Source organism: Lacerta agilis, chromosome 2 (genome assembly GCF_009819535.1).
Source record: "Lacerta agilis isolate rLacAgi1 chromosome 2, rLacAgi1.pri, whole genome shotgun sequence".
Lineage (NCBI taxonomy): Eukaryota > Metazoa > Chordata > Lepidosauria > Squamata > Lacertidae > Lacerta > Lacerta agilis.
The window spans coordinates 119,720,958-119,746,011 of NC_046313.1; the positions used below are offsets into that span (position 1 = coordinate 119,720,958).

Sequence of the window (25,054 nt, forward strand, 5' to 3'; positions counted from 1 at the left end):
AGGGATGCCTCCCCAGGTGAGCAGAATGGAGACGCGGGGGGGGGGTCTCTATCCAGCCCCTCTCGCCCCCTTTAACCCTTCCATGGCCTCCCTCTCTCCCATTCTCCACACAAAGGGGACCCTCCAAGAGACTCGCAGAGGGGCACGGAACTGGGGCCTGGGTTCAAGTCCCAGCCCTTGGGGGGGCCTTCCATTTCATTCCCGCAAAGGCGCGGGGGGGGCAGGGCCGCTGAGCATCTCTTTATTCTATTCTAGTCCGATTTCTATTCCTGCAATACAAAGGTCTGGGGGCTCTCCAAGGACCTGCCCCCTCGGACGGAGGGGCTCCTTTATCCCCTCCCCACAAAAGGGACCCAGGGATTCCAGCCATGGGGAACCCGGGACTCGCAGAGGAGCGCGGAAGTGGGGCCTGGGTTCAAGTCCAGCCCTTCCACAGGAAGAAGGGGAGGGGGGAGCACTCCCCTACTTCCTTTCACCCCCCCCCGCCCCAAATCCTGCCCTTCCTTCCCAGCTGCCCTGCCGATCCACGGGGAGGAAAAGCGCATCCTTCTCCCGCCCCCAACCTCATATATAGATATATTTTGTACCTCTTTGTCTTCCTCGTCCTCCTCTACAGACCTGCTCCTCTTCCGGGAATGTGGATGGAGGCCCCTCCCCCCCTTCCTGCCTCTCTAGGAAGCGGAGCTCTCTGACCCAGGGGGAGGAATGAGTGACGTCTCCCTCCTCCTTCCAAACCAGCTCCGTTATGCTTTTTCTTTCCCGAGAAGGTCCCGGGTTCGATCCCCGGAGGCGGCAGGGAAAGAGACTCTCTCCCCCCACCACCACCAAAAAAGTCCTCTGGGGCACGAAGGTTACATCCCCCCTTCATCTCTTTTAATCCACTGCTGGGAGGGGGCCGGGGATCCGGTCCTTTTTACACGCATTTCACAACGTGGGGGGGGGGAGGCAGGGGTGTCCCCGTTACAACAGCCCTGCAGAGCAGACCGGGTTTGTGGGGCTTGGATCAGGAACTAAAGGGGAGTCCAGAGTCCTTATTGCGGGTGCCTTTTTGAACTTGAGCTTTGCTGGTGGGGCGGGAGGGGCGCAGCTCAGTGGCAGAGCAGCTGTACCCCCTTTTTTGGCTACGAGGGCGAGACCCCCTCCTGACTCGCCCCAGGATCCTGCAATGCGGGTCAGGTAGAGGCGCCAGTTGGGCTTCCCCTCGCGACGGATCCCCCCATTTCCTCCGGCAGGAATCCGTGGGGCGCTCCGGCACTTGGGTATCTTTGGGTGGGGGCAGAGAAAGAGAGGGAGTTCATGGAAGAGTTAAAGGACGCGAGAGAGGCCTGGATAGAGACCCTCCTCCCTCTCTATCCTCCCTGCTGGTCTTGGGAGGCCCCTGCGCACTTGGGGGCGGATGGAGGAGGAAGTTGGGGGGCTGAGGGAGGGAGGGGAGCAACGTGGGGGGAGGGAAGCCCAGCAGGACATGGACAGTGGGGAGACAGACAGAGAGAGACGTGGCGTTTTGGGGAGTCCTCTCCATCCTGGGTGCTGGCGGGGGGAATGTGCAGAGGGGCTGCCTTGCTAATATTATAGGAGCCCCTCAATCAAACAACTTAACAAAATACCAAAATAAAAAATACAATACAAACTTAAACAGCTACACATTAAAACAACCCCCATCCAGAAGAAAACAACATCCCTTTTTAAAAAAATTACAATGGTTCCTTGGTTCCCAAACTGCTTAGTTCACCAACAAATTGGACCCTGAATGCTCCATACCCGGAAATAAGCGTTCCGGTGCGTGAACTTTTTTTGGAAGCCGAATGTCCTCTTCGGCTGTCGGCAATTTCCTGGGCCAATCAGCCAATCAGAAGCCGCGCCTACAACATGCCTAACTCGCTTTTTCAAATGTCCTCCGGGCCACGAAGGTTACATCCCCCCTTCATCTCTTTTAATCCCTTTAATCATTTTTACACCCATTTCCCAACGTGGGGGAGCCGTAGGGTGTCCCCGTTACAACAGCCCTGCAAAGTAGCTTTGGGAACTTGGAACACTAACTTAGGACAACCCTAAATGGTGTTGATAGGGAAAAGTTCCGGCTGTCACCTTCCCCACCGTGCGGCCCCACCGCAGGACTCCCGTGCTGCCGAGTGCGGGACCTGGAAGCCTCCTTCTTCCCCTTGCGCCCCCGACGATGAGCGGGTACCCCTTTCACCCTGTTCTGGACCCCCCACACACACACAAGTTGCACAAGCACCCACATAAACCCTCGCGATAAAGGGTTCCCTCAAACGTCCCGATCTGCGCCCCAAAAAAGCCTCCGAGAAGCGCCCCTGTCAAAAGTGCTCCTCGTACACGCCATTTTCTCAATGAACGGCAAGCCCACCAATCAGGAGCATGCATTCAGCTCAGCCTGCAAAATGGAACGTTCAGTGATGTACTCAACACCTTCACGCTTGACTGCACGCTAAGTGGGTATTGACAGGCTCCCTGCTGCGAGAACAATGGAACTGAAACTAAAATGTATCCAGCAAGGGAGGTTATTAATTATAACTTGTTACAATGTAGCAACTGGACTCTGGGTGGCCCGTTTGACAGCTCAAAACCATTTATTACTATAAAAATGTATATCTCCTGAATGCAATGTCCGATTTGCTCGATTCTGGTGTCTATCTCCTCCTTAGGAGATGGCCTTTCCATCCCCTTGGTCCCCGCCATCCTCCGATCATCAGAAGTTTATTATTCTGATACTGTATGATTTTTGGACTTCCAGCTGAGTGACTTTCATAATCCTTTAAGCGAGAGATCACGTACTCATCCAGGTGCAAGAGGAAATGCACCCCTCCCGGTAATCCACCCAAGCACCCTCCGATCAGTTGCCATGGTAGCAGACATCCTCCCAGGAGTTTCCTATTGTTCTCTCCCAGTGGAAACTCTCAATGTATATTGTACCCACCCTAAATCCATTCACCAGTTCCTGCCATCCTTCCTGATATGTAAAACTTGTTTACCTGTATGTAAATCTCGCTAGAACCTCCTCTCTACCCCTCCCTTCTCTGACGTTTCTATGATGTATTTCGCTATGTATCCTGGGCAATTGCGGGAAGTTTTAAAAGTCCGTGACACCCTTTGTTCGGGGTTCGGATCCTCCTGAACCTTGTTGCGCAATAAACTCCTTTGCTTTTGCTCCGTTCTCCGGCTGGTCTCCATTGCCTCCGCAGCGAACCACGGGCTTCCTCCGTAGGACCGGGAGCTGAGCAGCCTCTACCCTGGTAATTTCCGTAACAGTGTTATCCCTTGCCATTATAGATATATATCCGCTTATTTCATGTGAGCTGCTTGGAGGACAGCTTTGGTTCAAAGGCAAGATTGAAATACAATGGTTTTCCCCCATTCCTAACAGAGAGATATTCCTCTGCCCCTCCTCTCCATGGGCTGGCTGGCGACCTCCAGATCCCCCTTCTCCCCTCTGCCCCTTTGAAGACAGGGAGGCGTACAGACCCATAGCATCACAGAAGTGGAAGGGCCTGAAGAGTCATCTAGACTAACTCCCTGCAATGCAGTAACCTCAGCTGAAGCATCCAGGACAGATGGCCACCCAACCTCTGCTGGAAACCTCCAAGGAAGGAGAGCCCACCGCCTCTCATGGGAGTCTGTTCCCCTGCCAAACAGCTCTTGCTGTCAAATAGGGTTTCCACATGTTTAGTCAGAATCTCCTTTCTTGCAACTGGAAGCCATTGGTTCGAGTCATACCCTGCAGCCTAGAACAGAGTTATCTTTCTTTGTTGCTGCATCACCCAGTGGACTCATGATAAGCTACTGGTCCCCCAAGACCCCTAGATCCTTTTCCCATGTTCTGTTAGTGAGCCAGGTGTCCCCCACCCTCTATATGTGCAGGTGGTCCTTCCTGTCTAAGTGCAGACCTGACATTTGTCCCTGTTGAAATTCAATTTGTTACTCATTTTGTTATGCAAGGACATGCCACAGAGGAGCTGCTATTCCTGTTACAGGAAATCTCAGGGGAGCATTAAAAGCGCAAGTTGCACCCAAATTCTCGGTCCTCATCCTCCCGAGTGGTGGATCTATGGCTGGGCTGGATCTGTCCCACCTCAGACTGCAGGGGAGGCAGCTCACAGGATGGACTGCTCTCCAGTGCACCACTTTTCCTGCAGCTCACAGGGTCCTGGCTGGACATCTCCTCCCCACTGACTTGGTTTGCTTCCCCAAGTGGTGGAGTCAATGTGTCCCAGAAAAGAAGGGTCTTCCTTGCAGGCTGAAGTGGTGCAGTCCAGATACAGGCTAAACCCCTGGGGGTGTGGAGGGGGCAGAGACTTTGGGCCTCTCCCTCCCTTTCCCACCCCTTTGAGAGCAAACCAGGCCTCACTTGTGAATGAGGGGTTCAACCATTCCTGGAAAGAGCCCTGAACGAGGTGACTCTTGCCTCCAGGCAGCTTGTGGATTTGCAGAAAGTAGCCCCTTAAGTTTGGGACCTGCCATATCCCATATCATGATGGGATATGATATATCATGAGTTAAAAAAATGTTGAAATATAATTTTGTTAATAAACCTGAAGCCTTTTTATTAGGTATTGTAGGTACAGACATTGAAAAAAAGGACATTAAGCTTTTCCAATACGCAGTGACTGCAGCTAGGATTTTGCTAGCACAAAGATGGAAACAAGAAGAATTACCAACGAAAGAAGAATGGACAGTGAAATTGATGGAATATGCAGAATTGGGCAAAATGACGGGGAGAATCCGGGAACAGCGGGACCAGAAATTCATCAAAGACTGGTTAAAGTTTACGAATTTACAACTGAATACGCTAATAGGACTTCAAGAAGTTAATGTAGTTAATGTGTAGAAATATTATTATAAGTATGGTAGTTAGAGCATGCATGAGAATTATGATTTAAATGGTTTCTCCCCTGTGTGAGTCCGTTGATGAATTCTAAGTTTTCCACTCTGACTGAAGCCCTTTCCACATTCAATGCATTTAAATGGTTTCTCCCCCGTGTGAGTCCGTTGATGTTTTCTAACTGTTCCACTATCAGTAAAGCTCTTTCCACACTCCATGCATTTAAATGGTTTCTCTCCTGTGTGAGTCCGTTGATGAATTCTAAGAGCTCCACTGTCAGTGAAGCTCTTTCCACACTCCATGCATTTAAATGGTTTCTCTCCTGTGTGAGTCCGTTGATGAATTCTAAGAGCTCCACTGTCAGTGAAGCTCTTTCCACACTCCATGCATTTAAATGGTTTCTCCCCTGTGTGAGTCCGTTGATGAATTCTAAGGTCTCCATTCTGACTGAAGCTCTTTCCACACTCCATGCATTTAAATGGTTTCTCCCCTGTGTGAGTCCGTTGATGAATTCTAAGCTGTCCACTCTGACTGAAGCTCTTTCCACACACCATGCATTTAAATGGTTTCTCTCCTGTGTGAGTCCGTTGATGAATTCTAAGTGCTCCATTGTCAGTGAAGCTCTTTCCACACTCCATGCATTTAAATGGTTTCTCCCCTGTGTGAATCCGTTGATGAATTCTAAGGTATCCACTATGACTGTAGCTCTTTCCACACTCCATACATTTAAATGGTTTCTCCCCCATGTGAGTCCGTTGATGAATTCGAAGGTTTCCACTCTGAATGAAGCTCTTTCCACATTCCATGCATTTAAATGGTTTCTCCCCCGTGTGAGTCCGTTGATGTTTTCTAAGTGTTCCACTGTCAGTGAAGCTCTTTCCACACTCCATGCAGTTAAACGGTTTCTCCCCCGTGTGAGTCCATTGATGAATTCTAAGTGTTCCATTGTCAGTGAAGCTCTTTCCACACTCCATGCATTTAAATGGTTTATCCCCTGTGTGAGTCTGTTGATGTTTTCTAAGTGTTCCACTGTCAGTGAAGCTCTTTTCACACTCCATACTTTTAAATTGTTTCTTCTTTCTCTTTCCACACTCCATGTATTTAAATGGTTTCTTCATTATTCCCATTGAACATGGCCTTCAAGAATTCTGACTGCCTTCTCCATTGTCTGCTTTGGAGGGCGAAGGGGGGAGGAAATCCTATTTGTTTTCTAGGAAGAGAAGAAAGGAATATTACACACATCAATCAGCACCAGCTCATACATTCTCTCCTGTCCTCCATGTGTTCCAAATTCTTAGGAAAGACAAATGAAATAATGTCAAATAATGGTAATGCATCATTAGCCTTTCATAACCCTTAAGCATCGTTAATGAAGCATTATTATCTCAGAATACGTTTGAACTGTGGGGTTTACTTTTTATAAAAGGTGGTTTCTCGTAAGACAGGGAGCTACTCTATGTCCATGAATCTGCGCCATTATTCATCAGGATCCTAAGCTCACCGTGAAGTTCTTCATCCTCTGCACTATACAACACAATACAAATGAAATAATGGTAATGGATTTCAGAAGCATTATCGTAGAATATGGTTGAACTGTGGGATTTACTTTTTAAATAAAGAGGTTTCTCACAGGAAAGGGAGCTGCTCTATGTCCATGAACCTGCCCACTATTCATCAGTGTCCTCAGCTCATAATGAAGTTTTTCTTCCTCTGCACAATAATCCTCCATCCATTGGGCCACATTTTGTCCCCTTCAACCTTTAGATGTTTATTAACCACCTGCACAGTCCCTTTGACCTCAGGGGGTCCATACTGACCATTTTGGGAGACTCATATATAAGTCTAGTGACAAGGCTTGTGGTCGGCTGAAGGAGTGCTCAGGTAGGCGAATCTCTCAGCCTTGCATTATTGAGTGGAGAAAGCCTGAGATGCAGTAGGAAAGCAGCTGGAGCCTGACTGCTAGAAATCCCAGATTAAAACGCCTACCCCAATTACTACTGATAATAATTATATGCCGCCAGGTCTCGCACCTCCCTCCCGACACTGACCTATCTAAGTGGAGATTCCCAATCCAAGCCTCTCTCACTGTTCTTCCTCCTTTGCTCCTACTGGAAATTATTGATTAAATTTGTATATTTATCGGGACTTCCGGCGAGGACGCCATCGTGCGTGGTCGTGGGTCGCTTCGGCAGCGAAGCGACCCAGGCCGGCCGGGGGTTGGAGCCCCGCTACCGCAAAGCGGGGCTCCGATGAGCCGCGGGTCGAGCGTCCCGCGGCTTGGGCTCTCCGGCGGGCCCGATATGGCTCCGAACCCTTCCCTTGTTCCCCCTGTAAAGGGGGAGTGGGGGTGAAGGGAAAACGGAGCCGGGCTATAGGAGACATGCCCCAACCGGCTCGGCGAAGCGGCGGCCGCCGCTCGCGGTGAGCAACACCGTTCTACCTGCAGAAGGATTAAAAGAATAAAACCCGGTGGCCGTGAGTACTTAAATAACGGGATCTACCTTTGACATTTGGTGCTCCGGGAGATATTGGAGGGGGAGCCCGTTTTTCTCCCTTTGGTGGTAATAAAGAAGTAACTGATTGAAAAGTGACTGCTGTTATAGTGATGGATACAATGTTTGGATTTTTTGACAAGTGAGACTGACTGAATCCCTTTCGGGGGAGTAAGTAGGTGGTGGATATTTCTTTTTTTAAATGGATGAACTGTAATCTTTTACCCCTGACTTCGGGGAAAATGGCTGCGAAAATGGCTGCGGAGATCTTTGTGTGAAACGGAAATGTGCAGTGATAAAGAGGGATAAACATTGAAACTTGACACTCTATGCCCATTTCTACCATGTTAGGTTTCGTTTTTAAGTTGGTTTTGGACACTGGACTGACGCATGAACAAAGGATTATTCTTTTGAAGTTAGAATTGGCAAATCAGAAATTGTTTTTGCTGAACCAGGACATGGCAGAAAAAATATTTCCCACAGAAAAGACTTTTCAGAATATTTTTGGAATGGAAGGAAACCTTGCTGGGGAGCTGAGGGGAATTATTGAAGAACAAAACAGGATGCATCTGCGACTCCGAGAAGATGAAAGATCCAGGATGAGAAAATCACTTATATCCAATTTCTGGGGTGAGGGCCCAGAAATGATGGGGAAAAGACTTTTATATTCACAATCAGAAGAGGAATGGAATCTTGAACTGGAGATGCAGGAAGGAGAAGATTTGCGTACCCTGATGCTCCCTGCAAGGACTGTAGTAGATTATGTCTGGAACTGTGGACTTTTAAGAAAAGAGGACTTCCTGGGAAATGGTATTGGTATGAGGTGGAAGAAAATGGATAGAAAAGGGATAGGCTGAATTGTATTGAAGATAAATTTGGGATGGCTTATTGGTACCTTGAAGTCGGTGTGTTTAAGATTTTAAGTCTTTGGAACTAGAGAAGGGATATCCGTAATTTTTTCTTTATTATTAGCAGCAGTCTGAAGAAGATGTTTGTTATGATTTGAAACAAGAAGTAAATATGTGGTGTTATGAAGTTGATTTATTAATTGTTATGAAGTTAAAATGGGATTAGATTCAATCTAAGCTATTGTGGAATAGATTATTATTATGTATTAAAAATAAGAGTTTAAGAAATATGTTAAGTTCGGTTTGTTAAATGATTTTTTCAGAGATGACAAGTTATTAAAGTAGATATGGAATCGGAACTGAAGGAGAGATAGCGGGGGAAGTCATTGTACAATGATTCAACCAAGAAAAGTTTTTTTTTTATGTAAACAAGAAAAAGAATCGTTGGTGTATTTGTATTTGTAATGTTATGGTTTGAATGTTGGGTTTGGGTTTGGGTTTGTGATATGTGATTCTTTGTTTTGGAAAATCAATAAATTCTCTTTAAAAAAATAAATAAATAAATTTGTATATTTATCTTCATCTGAAGACCACAATGTAAAAATACGTGTGACATTGAAAAAAGTGAATATTAAAGGTGAAGAAAGGAAGTGAAACCAGCAAAGTTTCCATCTGAGTGTAAAGAAGAAACCAATCTTCAAATCAGTTTCATATTCCCTGGCTGTTTTTCTTGGCCACAATTCTGTATTAGAATCTTAGCCACACTTTCTTCTGGAATATCAACAGGACCTCTTTGGAACAGGAGCCAGAAATACTTTGGGACTTCATCCACACAAACCTTTTGTGTGAGGAGCAGCGGAGGAAGGCAGCTCTGGTGCTGCAGGTTGGCAGACCCACTGTACATTCCTAAGCAAGCAAATTTGGTGGTGAACGATTTCCTTTAAAAAGCTCTTCCCTGGGTGCCGGCAGGGGTTTCTGCGCTGCTGAGTGTGGACACCTTGGACTTATAGTGTTAGAGTTTCAAGAAACCTTAGGATCCAGTTCCACCAACTCCCAAATAACACTGAGCCCTAGAGGAACCTTCTATGCTGAGTTGAGGCATCTCTGGCCCTCCAGTTGTGGTTGGACACAAAGTACCACCTGCCCAAGCAAGGATGGCATATGGCCAGGGATGGTGGGAGTCTTATCTGGTGGGACACACTTTTCCCATTTCCTCATCCCCTGAAAATGCTGTATATCTGTATTTCATTTCCTCCTTCCTCCATGATCTCCAAGATCTTCCTGATGCAGTCCAACCAACTACACACATTCCCATATCATCCTTCACCATTGACTTCCAGAGGCTGCTGTCTTGTGTCTTGGACACTGGCAATGGGACAGCACCTTCCACTGGATGAGAGGAAAGAGGGTTAAAGCAGGGCTGGCCAAATGGCACTCAGCTCGAGGGGGCTGCCTCAGTCTCCTTCACGCTGGAGCAGGCCCCGAGACCAGCCTTCTCTCTGCCCCCAAAATACAGGAAACATGACAAAGAAGGGCTTGGAGTGTCACCGTGGAACATAACAACAACAGGAACAACAACAAAAATGATTTTAAGTCACTTTGGGCTGCCCTGGGCAAGAGAAAGAGACTAATAGATTGATAGATGGATGGATTGATTCATTGAATAAATAAATAAATAAATAAATAAATAAATAAATAAATAAATAAATAAATAAATAAATACAATTGAAATTGCAACAATAACAATGCTGGCCCTTGAGGGGGAAACCACCCATTTCCATAGCAATCTTCCCAATCCCTTAAATCCCACAGAAGTGAGATTTTATAGTGGGAATAAAGGAAACGTGGTGGAATAGAGAGAAGGAGTTGGACACAGGTATCTCTGGGTAAGAACCCTTTTATAGATGCTTCTCCGGAGAAACAAAGGCATGTGGGTGAGACTGTAGTTGCCAGGACAGAAGCCTCAAGGGGCGGAAATAATGGAGTGGCCTCCCTCCCTTTCCTCTTTCCCCCAATGGCTGGACACCCCCAGAGCCCCATGCAGCAGCTGATGTGGGACTTATGGCAGGGCAGGGACTGAGCTTCAAGGGAGGAGAGAGTGGGTGGATCGGGCCTCCTGTTCAGGGATCTCTCCCAATCGCGACCACCTCTCCATCCAGAGGTGCCTCGCCAGATGAGCAGGGAGGGGGGAGAGGAGGGAGACGGGGGGGGGTCTCTATCCAGGCCTCTGTTCCCTCCTTTAACCCTTCCATGCCCTCCCTCTCTCCGATTCTCCGCACAAAGGGGACCCAACAAGGCACACCTCGGCGCGGAGCCAGGATCGTGGTGCCCCAGGGATTCCTGCCAGGGGGAACCTGGGACTCGGAGAGGGGCGCGGAACTGCTTGGGGGTGGGGTTCCTTGCTGGGACCCCCTTGGTGGGGGGCTCCCATTTCATTCCCGCAAAAGCGGGGGGGGGGGCAGGAAAGTTGAGCGTCTCTCGACTCTGAAGCGGATGGGGCGCTGCAAAGGAGATCTTCCAATGCAAACCCTTCCGGTCCTCCCTCTGCAGAAAGGCCCCCCCTGCACCCCCACCCCGCTGCATTTCCCATAGTAAATGGTGGGAAGGCTGGTCTCTGTTGGGGGGGGGCGTGCAATGCAAACCCTGCGAATGGAGGGTCCCCGATCTGCAGCCGGATTGCCTGGATCGGGGCCCCTGCAGGAAGGGAGTTGCTGTTGTTGTGGGGGGGTGTCTCTGCCCCCTTTCTCTCTCTCCCCTTTCTCCCCCCCCCCCTGCATCTTTACCTCTTTCTCCTCCTCTCTCTCTCTCCCTCTATTCACAGCCTGGCGGATCTCCGAGGGAGGGGCTCCTTCCCCCCCCTTCGGCTCGGGAATTTCCGACGTGCTTCGGGTTCCTTTCCGAAGGCGTGTGCCCATAGAGCTATGACCCAAGAGCAGCCCTGTGGGAATGAGGGTGGGAGGCGGGCGAGAGTTGCCAAGCTGGGCCAGCTTCACCCAGGGAGGGGCGTCTCCTTCCCTGCCGGCAGTTGAAACCGGGAACCTTTGCAGGGCTGTTGGGCAGGGGGCGCCCTCAGCAGCTGTAAAGTGGAAATAATAATAATAATAATAATAATAATAATAATAATAATAATAATAATAATTTCACTTTCTTGGGTTCCATGATCACTGCAGATGGTGACAGCAGTCATGAAATTAGAAGACGCCTGCTTCTTGGGAGGAAAGCAATGACAAACCTAGACAGCATCTTAAAAAGCAGAGACATCACCTTGCCGACAAAGGTCCGTATAGTTCAAGCTATGGTTTTCCCAGTAGTGATGTACGGAAGTGAGAGCTGGACCATCAAGAAGGCTGATCGCCGAAGAATTGATGCTTTTGAATTCTGGTGCTGGAGGAGACTCTTGAGAGTCCCATGGACTGCAAGAAGATCAAACCTATCCATTCTCAAAGAAATCAGCCCTGAGTGCTCACTAGAAGGACAGATCCTGAAGTTGAGGCTCCAGTACTTTGGCCACTTCATGAGAAGACTCCCTAGAAAAGACCTTGATGTTGGGAAAGATGGAGGGCACAAGGAGAAGGGGACGACAGAGGATGAGATGGTTGGACAGTGTTCTCGAAGATACTAACATGAGTTTGGCCAAACTGCGAGAGGCAGTGGAGGATAGGCGTGCCTGGCATGCTCTGGTCCATGGGGTCACGAACAACAAAAACAACAACAAAATGTAGCTGGGCAGCTTTGTTGCTGTTGTTCATTCGTGTCCGACTCCTCGTGACCCCATGGACCAGAGCATGCCAGGCACGCCTATCCTTCACTGCCTCTCGCAGTTTGGCCAAACTCATGTTAGTAGCTTTGAGAACACTGTCCAACCATCTCATCCTCTGTCGTCCCCTTCTCCTTGTGCCCCCCATCTTTCCCAACCTCAGGGTCTTACTTGCAGTGCATATAAAAACATTATAAAAACATCAAACATTTAAAATCTTCCGATACAAAGCTGCCTTCAGGTGTCTTCTAAACATTGTATAATTCTTTATCTGCTTGACATCGGTTCCCTTTAACTTTGCTTCTCACAGTGAGGGAACCATCATCAGACCCTCGGAGGAGACTCAGTGTCCGGGCTGAATGATGGGAGTGGAGACCCTCCTTCAGGTTTAGGTCTTTAAAGGTCAGCACAAACACTTTGAATTGTGCTTGGAAATGCACTGGGCGCAAGTGAAGATCCTTTAGGACTGGTGTTATGTGGTCCCGGCAACCACTCCCAGTCACCAGTTTAGCTGCCCCAGTCTGGATTAATTGCAGTTTCCAGGTCACCTTGAAAGGTAGCCCCATGTAGAGTGCATTGCAGTAGTCTAAGCGGGAGATAACCAAAGCATACATCACTCTGGCAGAGAGTCCATGGGCAAGGAGGGTCTCAGCCAGATGGATTTGGTAGACAGCCGGGTGTGATTATGGCAGAATCTCTCACCCCGGGGGGTTTTATCAGACATAAAGGGATGGAGGGTTGTAAAGTGTGCCACCTTCATGCCCCAGAGGAATTATTGCTGAGATGGCTGCTGCCAGGGATGTAACCTAGGACATTCGTACGAAACCCCAAATAAATGCCCCCCTAGGAAGCAACAAAATTATTGGCTGCGCCCATGCCTGGAAGCTTGGGAAAGATGGAGGGCACAAGGAGAAGGGAACGACAGAGGACAAGATGGTTGGACAGTGTTCTTGAAGCTACCAACATGAGGTTGACCAAACTGCGGGAGGCAGTGGAAGACAGGAGTCCCTGGCATTCTCTGGTCCATGGGGTCACAAAGAGTCGGACACGACTTAATGACTAAACAACAACATGCCTGGAAGCGGAACTTCTTGAGCCTGTTAGCTGGCCTGCTGCCATAGCTCTATGGATTCGTGCATTCAAAAAGGAAGCTGAAGTGTTGGAATTTTCCACGCTATGGGGGGGCCAAAGAATGGAGAGGAGGGCTGTTATGTATTGAAGTTCTCACCCTAGGCCACTAGGGGTGTTTGTATATAGTTCCAGTTACAGGTGGGTAGCCGTGTTGGTCTGCCATAGTCAAAACAAAATTTCTTTCTAGTAGCACCTTAGAGACCAACTGAGTTTGTTCCTGGTATGAGCTTTCGTGTGCATGCACACTTCTTCAGATACACTGAAACAGAAGTCACCAGATCCTTAAATATAGTGAGGGAGTGGGGAGGGGTATTACTCAGAAGGGTGGTGGGAATGGGTGATCAGCTGTTTCAGTGTATCTGAAGAAGTGTGCATGCACACGAAAGCTCATACCAGGAACAAACTCAGTTGGTCTCTAAGGTGCTACTAGAAAGAACTTTCGATTTTGTTTTGTATATAGTTCGTTCTGCTGCAGTTTTCACTCAGGTCTGCACATGCAAATGAGGGATTGAAAGTGACGTTCAGGGATTGGGTAACTACAGAAAGTTGTTACTGTTTTTTTTTTTGTAAATGATTTTTATTGATTTTTCCTCTGAATTTTGACAAAGATTATAACAAAAAAGTGTTAGAAACAAGTAATACCAAAAAACAAAAAAATTATACCACTCTAATTGATTACATTTACAATTCCGTTCACTTCCCTTCTTTCTTCTTATGTCTTCTCTAAATCATACATCTATGTTTCGCACATCAACTGTTTTTCCACCGTTTAAATTTTTCTTTTCTTTTCGGATTTCAATTACTTTTACAATCCCATTTCAAAATTATATATCTTTCCTTATTTCTTTACTATTCTCTTCTTTAAAATAACTACACGCCATGTGTTTTGTCATCCTTTACGTCTTACACACCTTATCCAGATATTCCATAAACTTTCCCCATTCTTTTGTAAACGTTTCTTCCCCCGTTGTCTGACTCTCATTGTCATTTTTGCAATTTCCATGTATTCTGTGATTTTCTGTTGCCATTGCTCAACAGTTGGTATTGTTTCTTGTTTCCAGACCTGTGCCAGCAGAAGTCTCGCCCCTGTGGTAGCATATAAGAAAAACTTTTGATCACATTTCTTTATCTCTACCCCTACCGTTCCTAAAAGGAATGCCTCCGGTATTTCCTTAAAAGTATATTTAAATATTTTTTTAAGCTCATTGTATGTTTTCCCAGTACTGTTTTACTGAATCACACGACCACCACAAATGAAAAAACTCCCCATCTTTTTACTGTTGCTTGTAGCTGAGTTCTATGTAAGCAGGCTGCTGAGCCCTTCAGCTCACTTCTGTTCCAGCCTGAGAATAAACAAGAGCTGCTTGAAAATCACGGTGTCGTCTGCTGTGTCCACCCACTACCTAACAAAGGCCTTCAGGGAAAAACCCCACCCCCTTTATATTTGTTATGTACTAAGCTTGGATACTAGAACAACATGAAGGTAGGATCCTGGGATGCAACAACTGATTGGCTTGCAGGAGCAGCCCAATCAGGCTCCAGGAGGGAAGCAGAATCAGCCAATCAGACGGGACTCATTGTGTAAATAATGTATATAAAAGCCTGAGGTTGGGAGGGAATTGAATCACTGTTTTACAAGCTGCAATAAAGAACCACTGCAGGACTCCGAATATATTTCAATATTGCTTGAAAGGAATTCAGAATCCAAAAAAGGGAGGCAGGCAACACTTTCAGCTCTTTCTCAGAATGATGAAGAATCAGTTGACTCTCAGCCTATCATCCTTCACCACCAGCACTCCAGATCCACTCTCCCCACTCTTCTCAGTGCTCCACTTTCACTGAAGCTCTTTCCACAAACCATCCATTTAAATGGTTTCTCGCCAGCGTGAGTGCGTTGACGTTCCTCAGAGAGAGAGATGATGCAGGGGAAAATGGGTCTTAATGTGGGATGTGAGAAGCAGTTGTAGCGTATGCAAATATGCACTACAAGTGAAAGAGTTTGTCGATTTACAGTCTGGTTTTAAATTTGTAACAGAACACTCCAGCAATTGCAACACACAGAACAGCGTGTATGCATGGATGTGCCCCTGTAAAAAGATATACACAGGCAGGAGCACCAGACCGATAAAATTACGCAGCGTTGATCATGGATCCGAAACAAGGTACTAGGAGCCCCTTTAGTGGAAAATTATATACGATGCAAACACACGGAGGATGATTTTGTCTTCTTTATTATCTGGAAACCCAAGATAGACCTATATAATCGAAGAAACATTGAAAAACTTCTATTACAACAGGAGGCCAGATACATTCATCTGTTCGAAACTATGTCTTCCAAGGGTCTGAATGAACATCAGGAATACATTTCCTTTCTTTAAAACATCACCACAGTACTCTCTGCGTTTCAGGACTTTGTGATTGTATTATACCTTTAAGAAGCCGGCCGGAATAGGGGGTTATCTCCTCCCCTATCAGATATATAAGACAACAAACTCACCCACTAGTAGGAAACGCAGAGAAAACACAGGAAAACTTTCTCTAAGGTGAGGAAACACATAGCCTTGCACTTTACATTTACACAATTTAACGGGAGATATGTAACAATAATTCCTATCCATGATTTACAGACGCCACATCTTCTCAACAATCAAAGAAATAGAAACCATATATATTTTATACACTTCTCTCTCTCTCAAAAAAAAAAACGAGGTAAGGAACCAAATACTATGAAAATCTACTTTGGTCTATTTATTAGAATGATACTTTAAAACCTATTGTAATTCTTTTGATGTTGCTGAATGATGACCTTTATTAAATCTTATTTAGTGAATGATACTTTAAAACATTGTGAGAGATTTCACTTTCTTGGGTTCCATGATCACTGCAGATGGTGACAGCAGTCACGAAATTAGAAGATGCCTGCTTCTTGGGAGAAAAGCAATGACAAACCTAGACAGCATCTTAAAAAGCAAAGACATCACCTTGCCGACAAAGGTCCGTATAGTTAAAGCTATGGTCTTCCCAGTAGTAATGTACGGAAGTGAGAGCTGGACCATCAAGAATGCTGATCGCCGAAGAATTGATGCTTTTGAATTATGGTGCTGGAGGAGACTCTTGAGAGTCCCATGGACTGCAAGAAGATCAAACCTATCCATTCTCAAAGAAATCAGCCCTGAATGCTCACTAGAAGGACAGATCCTGAAGTTGAGGCTCCAGTACTTTGGCCACCTCATGAGAAGAGAAGACTCCCTAGAAAAGACCCTGATGTTGGGAAAGATGGAGGGCACAAGGAGAAGGGGACGACAGAGGATGAGATGGTTGGACAGTGTTCTCGAAGCTACTAACATGAGTTTGGCCAAACTGCGAGAGGCAGTGATAATAGGCGTGCCTGGCGTGCTCTGGTCCATGGGGTCACAAAGAGTCGGACACGACTGAACGACTGAACAACAACAACTTTAAAACATTGCTACAATTCGCTTGATGCTGTCTAATAATGATCTTTGTAAAATCTTAATTACTGAAAGTTGATGTACTATCTAATATTATTTGATATTGCCAGCTGAGGAAGGCGTCTACGCCGAATCAGGGCCCAGTCCTGGTCTCCAGTTGTCTCATTATACATCTGACATGCATCGTAGAAGCCCTTACATCAACTTCTAAAAGACTTTCAAGGGATTTTTCAATGTGAAACTATTTCTTCATTTAAGACTGTAATTCTTAACAGGATGGATACTATATTTGTATTTACTCACAAGTAAGCGGATCTTTTTGGTTGAAACTTCCGGCCAGAGTTCTTAATTATATTTATTTTGTAATAAGAACTCCAACTTTAATTAGGATGAGAAAGATCAGCAACTACGCTTCGCTCCCTATCCTGTCTCCACACACAATCCTTTCTGCACTGCTGTATTGCTTTAGAAACGAAACTCCAGTTATCAGAAGAGGAAAAAGCGCCGCACACAAATGTATAAGGCCCCTACCAGTTCCCCATCACCCCTCCTTGCATCGTTATGGTCCCTTCTGACCCCAGGCTCAATGCCAGAGTGGACTGTACCATGTTTCCAGAGGGGGGGAGGAAATAGTAAATCTAGGGCAAGGGTTTAATTCTATTAAAGGGGAATTTAAGAGAGAGACCAGGGTTCGATTCTCGCTACTAAGTTCGCCGAGTGACCCTGGGCCAGCCTGAGCTACAACACAGGGTGGTTGTGGGTGGGAGAAACCAGAAGTTGAACAGGGGAACTTCTTCAATTTCACTAAATCAATACAATCATAAAAAAAACATTTAAAAACCACAGCAACGCATGGCCGGGTCAGCTAGTATAGCATAATTTTACATATAAACAGTATAATGTAGAACTAGAATACAAATATATAAGGATACAAACATTCTACCGAACATCAGAGACATCAAATGTGAGCAATTCCTGCGCAACCCACATAATTCCGATAGAGGTCCCATAGAACAAAAGAGTTAAAGGTGGAAATGATTAATATAGTCTTGCCAGTCCGCAACATAACAGTGTAGTTGCCACCAGAAGTATGATAGATGATGCAGAGTCAGGAAATGGTACTATAGTCTCGCCAATCCAAAAGATAAAGGTGAAGTTGCCACGAAGAAACAGTATGTAATGTGCAAGGAAAAGCAGGGGAGTCAAACAGGAACTGTTGCGCAGGAGCATGAGGGGGAGGAATATATGTGTGTATGTATGTATGTGTAAATATGTTTCTGAATATTGTGAAACGAAATACAGATTAATAAACATATTTACCAAATCTACACAAATACAATGCCAAGTCTGTGACTTCCCTCCATCGCTACTTTGGTTTTCATATTTTTCATCATTCATCATCATTCATAGGTTTTATCTCTGGCTTTTAACCAATCATACAATCATCTACCCCTTAGTCAGAGACTCTATTACATTGCAAGTATTACATCAAACCTGTCAGTTTGTTGACCTCTTTACATTGGATTTTTAAATACTCAACAAATTTACTCCAATTCCGGTCAGCGTCGCCAATTCTAAATACTCCATCAATTTTATTCTCCAATCCTCAATCGTTGGTAAGTGTGTGGATTTCCATTTTTGCGCTAATAGAATTCTAGCTGCTGTATATGACAGAACTCTCCCTCCTTTATATTACATGTCCAACACTTATTACTCCTTCTGTACAATTTTCCTAATTTGACCGGTGTCAAGTACCAGCGGTACGTCATTTTCATGATGTTCTCTTTCAGGATCGTGCATGTTGTAAATTTCATGTTCTGATTCCATAATTTGGACATTTCAAATTCAATATTGTGTCCCACATCAATTGCCCACTTTATCATTAAATCTTTCATCATCCAATGGTTTTCCCTTTGTGAGTTTGCTGGTGTTTGCTAAGGTTTCCACCTCTATTGAGGCTCTTTCCACACTCCATACATTTATTTGCTTGTACCTGATTTAGTCTGTTCATGTCTTCTAAGTTTCCTGTATGTGAATTTAGGGTTCCACTCTGAATTTAGGGTTTCTCCAGTGTGAGTCCGTTGATGTCTTCTAACATTTCCAGCTTTAGTGAAGCCCTTTCCACACTCCTTACATTTAAATGGTTTCCGCCCCCCGTGTGAGTCAATTGGTGTTTTCTAAGTGTTCTACTGTGACTGAAGCTCTTTCCACACTCCATGCATGCAAATGGTTTCTCTCCTGTGTGAGTTTGATTATGCATACTAAGATCTCTGCCTTCAATAAAGCTCTTTCCACACTCCATGCATTTAAATGGTTTCTCTCCTGTGTGAGTCGACTGATGTCTTCTTAGTGCTCCACTATAAGTGAAGCTCATTCCACACTCCACACAGTTAAACAGTTTCTCCCCGGTGTGAGTTTGATGATGCAAAGTAAGTGCTGTACCACTAATAAAGCTCTTTCCACACTCCATGCATTTATATGGTTTCTCTCCTGTGTGAGTCGACTGATGTCTTCTTAGTCCTCCACGATAAGTGAAGCTCATTCCACACTCCACACATTTATATTGTTTCTCCCCGGTGTGAGTTTGATGATGCAAACTAAGTGCTGTACCATCACGAAAGCTCTTTCCACACTCCAGGCACTTAAATGGTTTCTCCCCTGTGTGAGTCCGCTGGTGTCTTCTAACGTTTCCAACTTTAGTGAAGACCTTTCCACACTCCTTACATTTAAATCTGTTCTTCCCTGTGTGACTCCGCTGATGAATGCTAAGTGTTCTACTGTGACTGAAGCTCTTTCCACACTCCATGCATTCAAATGGTTTCTCTCCTGTGTGAGTTTGATGGTGCATACTAAGTTCTCTGCCTTCAATAAAGCTCTTTCCACACTCCATGCATTTATATGGTTTCTCTCCTGTGTGAGTCCGTTGATGTTTTCTTAGTGCTCCACTATAAGTGAAGCTCTTTCCACACTCCACACAGTTAAATGGTTTCTCCCCTGTGTGAGTGCGTTGATGGATTCTAAGTTTTCCACTATTAATGAAGCTCTTTCCACACTCCACACAGTTAAATGGTTTCTCCCCTGTGTGAGTCCGTTGATGGATTCTAAGTTTTTCACTATTAATGAAGCTCTTTCCACACTCCATACAGTTAAATGGTTTCTCCCTTGTGTGAGTCCGTTGATGTCTTCTAACTTTTCCAAACTCAGAGAAGCTCTTTCCACACTCCATACATGAAAATGGTCTTTCCCCAGTGTGGGTTCGATGATGACGAATTAGGGATCGACGGATAATGAAACTCTTTCCACACTCCGTACATTTAAATGGTTTCTCATCTGTGTGAGTCCGTTGATGAATTCTAAGGTTTCCACGTTGTCTGAAGCACTTCCCACATTCCATGCATATAAATGGTTTCTCGTCTGTGTGGGTCTGTTGATGTTTTCTAAATGTTCCACTATCAGTGAAACTCTTTTCACATTCCATGCATTTAAATGGTTTTTCCCCTGTATGGATCCGTTGATGGTTTCTAAGGTGTCCGATCTGACTGAAGCTCTTTCCGCACTCCTTACATTTATATGGTTTCTCACCTGTGTGAGTGTGTTTATGTATACGAAGGTTTGAACTCCAGCCAAAGCTTTTTCCACACTCTGTGCATTTAAATGGTTTCTCCCCAGTGTGAGTCTGTTGATGAATTCTTAGTGTTCCACTTTCAGTGAAGCTACTCCACAACTCCATAGTTTCAAATTGTTTCTCCTCTCTCTCTCCATACTCCATGAATTCAAATGGTTTCTTCGTTATTCCCATTGGACTTGGCCCACCAGAATTCTGACTGCCTTCTCCATTGTCTGCTTTTGACGGGGAGGACGGGGAGGACATCCTATTTGTTTTCTAGGAAGAGAACAAAGGAATATTACACACATCAATTAGCACCTGTTCTTATTTTAACATCTTGTACATTCTCTCCTGTCCTCCATATGTGCCCAGTTTTTAGGATATACAAATGAAATAATGGTAATGGATTTCAGAAGCATTATCTTAGAATATGGTTGAACTGTGGGATTTCCTTTTTAAATAAAGAACTTTCTCACAGGAAAGGGAGCTGCTCTATGTCCATGAACCTGCCCACTATTCATCAGGGTCCTAAGTTCACCCATTTTGTCCTCTTCGACCTCTAGATGTTTATTAACCACCTGCACAGTCCCTTTGACCTCAGGGGGTCCATACTGACCATTTTGGGAGACTCATATATAAGTCTAGTGACAAGGCTCGGTGCTTGTGCTCAGCTGAAGGAGTGCTCAGGTAGGAGAATGTTATTTGGGTTGGACCTCCATCTCTCAGTCTTGCATTATTGAATGGAGAGAGCCTGAGATGCAGAAGGAAAGCAGCTGGAGCCTGACTGCTGGGAATGCCAGATTAAAACATCCAACCCAATTTTTATTTGCTATAATTGTATGCCACCTGGTCTCGCACCTGTCTCCTGACACTGGACTATCTTAGTGGAGATTCCCTGTCCAGGCCTCTCTCACTGTTCTTCCTCTTTTGCAGTGGGTGGCCAAGGACTCCTGGATATACTATCTCTTCTCCTACTGGGAATTATTTATTGAATTTGTACAACACTATGTATCTGAAGATCTCAAGATAAAAATATATGCGACACTGAAAAAAATGATTATTAAAGGTGAAGAAAAGAAAGAATATGACTGGGGAAAGGAAGTGAAAGCAGTTGTGTTTCCGCCTGAGTGTAAAGAAACCAACCTTCAAATCAGTTTCATATTCCCTGGCTGTTTTTCTCAGCCACGATTGTGTATTAGAATCTTAGAACTTTTGTCTGGAATATCAACTGGACCTCTTTGGAATAGGAGCCAGAAATATTTTGGGATTTCATGCAGACACACCTTTAGTGTGAGAAGCAGCGGAGGAATGCAGGGCAGGGGGAGGGGCAGCTCTGGTGTTGTATGTCGGCAGACCCACTGTACGTTCCTAAGCAAGCAACTTTGGGGGTGAACGATTTCCTTTAAAAAGCTCTTCCCCAGGTGATGGCAGGGGTTTCTACGCTGCTGAGTGTGGACACCATGGATTTATACTGTTAGGGTCTCAAGAACCCTTAGGATCCAGTTCTACCAAGTGGCAAGTAACACTGAGTAACACTAGAGGAACTTTCTATGCTGAGGCATCCCTGGCCCTCCAGATATGGTTGGACACTAAGTACTATCTGCCCAAGTAAGGATGGCATATGGCCAGGGATGGTTGGAGTCTTATCTGGTGGGACACACTTTCCCCTTCTACCCCCTCTGCTGAAAATGCTGAAAATCTGTATTTCGTTTCCTCCTTCCTCAGTGATCGCCAAGATCTCCCTGATATAGTCAAACTGCACACATTCCCAAATCACCCTGCCCCACTGACTTCCAGAGGCTGCTGAAAATACAGGAAACAGGACAAGGAAGGAACATAACAACAACTAGAACAACAACAACAACAACAACAGAAATAGGTTTGAAGTCACTTTGGGCTGCACTGGGCAAGAGAAAGAGACTAATAGATTGATTGATTGAATAAATAAATGAAAATAACAATTGTAGTAATAATTACACAGGCTGGGGGGGAGGGGACCCACCTATTTCCATAACAATCTTCCTAATTCCTTAAACCCCACAGATTTAAGAGATCTGATATAGTGGCAATAATGGAAACCAGGTGGAAAGGAGAGAAGGAGTTGGGCGCAGGTATCTCTGGGCAGGAACCCTTTCGATGCTTCTCCACAGAAACACAGGGATGCGGGTGAGACTGTAGTTGCCAAGACAGAAGCCTCCAAGGGCGGAAATAATGGAGTGGGCTCCCTCCCTTTCCTCTTTCCCCCAATTGTTAGACTCACTATAACAGCCACCAGCATCTGATGCGAATTATGGGAGGGCAAGGACTGAGCTTCAAGGGATGAGAGGGGGGGTGCCTCCTGTTCAGGGGTCTCTCCCTGGTCCACTTGAAGTCATGGCAGATTCCTGGGCAGGAGGGAGAAGTCAAGGCAGGCAGCCCCCAAGTCTCTCTCTCCCTCTTTCTCCAAGATGGCTTCAATCCCTCCCCCAGGGATGCTTCCCTCCCTCCCTCCCTCCCTGCGCCCCCCAACTTCCTCTGCCCTCCGCCCCTGATTCTCCCCTTTACCCAGAGGCCCCCCTGGGCGGCTCACCCTTCTTGCCAAATCTCTCCCCATGGCGCCCCCCTCTCCCTCCGGAGGGGCCTCCCCAGATGAGCAGGGAGGGGGGAGAGGAGGGAGAGGGGGGGTCTCTATCCAGCCCCTCTCGCCCCCTTTAACCCTTCCATGGCCTCCCTCTCTCCCTTTCCCCACACAAAGGGGACCCACCAAGGCACAACGCGGCGCCCCAGGGATTCCTGCCAGGGGGAAGCCGGGACTCGCAGAGGGGCGCGGAACTGGGGCCTGGGTTCAAGTCTCAGCCCGTTTCATTCCCGCAAAGGCGCCCAAGGGGGGGCAGGGCAGCCGAGCACCTCTTGACTCTCAAGGGGAAGGGGCTCTGCAAAGTCCCCCCCCCCGCTCGCTCTTCTCTTCCGGTTTCCTTTCCCTCTGGAGGGGGGAGGGGCTCCTTTATCCCAGCAGCGCCTGAATCAGCCCCTCCCCCCTCGACTGACCCACAGAAAGAAGGGGGAGGGGGGAACACTCCCCTACTTTCCTTTCATCCCCCCCCATCGCCCCAAATCCTCCCCTCCCTTCCCAGCTGCCCTGTTTGCAGATTCAGGGGGAAGAAAAGCGCATCCTTCTCTCTCTCCCCCCCCCCCAATATATAGATATATTTTCCACCTCTTTGTCCTCCTCCTCCTCCTCCTCCTCCTCTGCAGTCCTGCTCCTCTTCCGGGAATGTGGATGGAGGCCCCTCCCCCTCCAACCCCCCTTCCTGCCTCTCTAGGAAGCGGAGCTCACTGACCCAGCGGGAGGAATGAGTGACGCCTCCCTCCTCCTCCCAAACCAAACTCCGTTATCCTGTTCTTTCCTGAGAAGGTCGCGGGTTCGATCCCCGGAGGCGGCAGGGATCAGTAAGGAAATGGCACCCAAGGGGGGAGAGACTTGGGACTTGAGAGGGGGCAGCCCCGATCCCTGAAGCGTGAGCCCCATCTCTGGCATCCTGACACCTGAGTGCCAGACAGGTAGCAATGCAGGAAAACACAGGAAAACGTTCTCTAAGGTGAGGAAACACATAACCTTGCACTTTGCATGTACACAATTTAACGGGAGATATGTAACAATCCTTCTCATCCATGATTTACAGACGCCACATCTTCTCAAGAATCAAAGAAATAGAAACCATATATATTTTATACACTTCTCTCAAAAAAAAAAAAAAACCGAGGTAAGGAACCAAATACTATGAAAATCTACTTTGGTCTATTTATTAGAATGATACTTTAAAAACTATTGTAATTTTAAAAACTATTGTAATTGTAATTTTGATGTTGCTGAATGATGACCTTTATTTAATCTTATTTAGTGAATGATACTTTAAAAGCTTGATATAATTCGTTTGATGCTGTCTAATAATGATCTTTGTAAAATCTTAACAAAATAAAAAAAATTCTTTCCAGTAGCACCTTAGAGACCAACTGAGTTTGTTCTTGGTATAAGCTTTTGTGTGCATGCACACTTCTTCAGATACGGCAGACCAACACGGCTACCTTCCTGTAACTGTAAAATCTTAATTACTGAAACTCGATGTACTCCGTACTATCTAATATTATTTGATATTGCCAGCTGAGGAAGGCATCTACGCCGAAACGGGGCCCTGTCCTGGTCTCCAGTTGTCTCATTATACATCTGACACACATCGTAGAAGCCCTTACATCAACTTCTTGATAAGGGAAATTTACCCGCCACCACCTTCCCCCACTGCTATGCCTCCCCGGTAGCGAGTGCGGGACTCGTGAACTCGCTAAAAGCCCGACGATGAGCGGGCATTCTTTCCCCCCTTTATGTCCATCTCCCTACACTTTACATGTCACACAAGCACCACATAAAACCCTCGTGATGAAGGGTTCCCCAAAATCCCAATCTGCGTTCCGAAAAAGCCCCTGGAAAAGCGCTTCTGTCAAACAGCGCTCCGCTGGTCTCCATTTTCTCAATGAACGGGAAACCCACCAATCAGGAGCATGCATTCAGCTCAGCCTGCAAAATGGAACGTTCAGATCAGCTACTATGATTCAATCATCACCTTCACGCTTGACTGAACACTAAGTGGGTTTTGACAGGCTCCCTGCTGGGAGAACAATGGAATCGAAACCAAAATGTAACCAGTTGGGGAAACTATTAATTATAACTTGCAACAATGTATCAAATGGACAATTTAGACGCTGGGTGGCCCAATTTTGACAGCTCGAAATATTTATTATTGTAAAAATCCACAACTCCTGAACGCAGTGTCCGATTTGCCTGGTTCGGGTGTCTATTTGCTCCTTGTAAAATAACCTTTCTAACCCCTCGGTCCCCGCCATCCTCCGATCATCAGAAGTATATTATTTCGATACTGCATAATTTTTGGACTCT

General features: G+C 46.1%; 1 protein-coding gene and 1 pseudogene across 1 annotated transcript; both read right to left on the bottom strand.

Moving 5' to 3' along the window:
• Positions 1-5,754, bottom strand: part of LOC117042977 — an 8,055-nt pseudogene extending 2,301 nt beyond the window's left edge.
• Positions 5,755-18,299: 12,545 nt separating this feature from the next.
• On the bottom strand, positions 18,300-20,666 carry LOC117042603 (oocyte zinc finger protein XlCOF6-like). Its single transcript, XM_033142140.1, has 2 exons — positions 20,639-20,666; positions 18,300-19,868 (listed from the first exon to the last, which is right to left on the bottom strand). Exons 1-2 carry the CDS (start codon positions 20,664-20,666, stop codon positions 18,574-18,576), a joined length of 1,323 nt encoding a protein of 440 aa, XP_032998031.1. The 3' UTR covers positions 18,300-18,573.
• Positions 20,667-25,054: the final 4,388 nt, after the last annotated feature.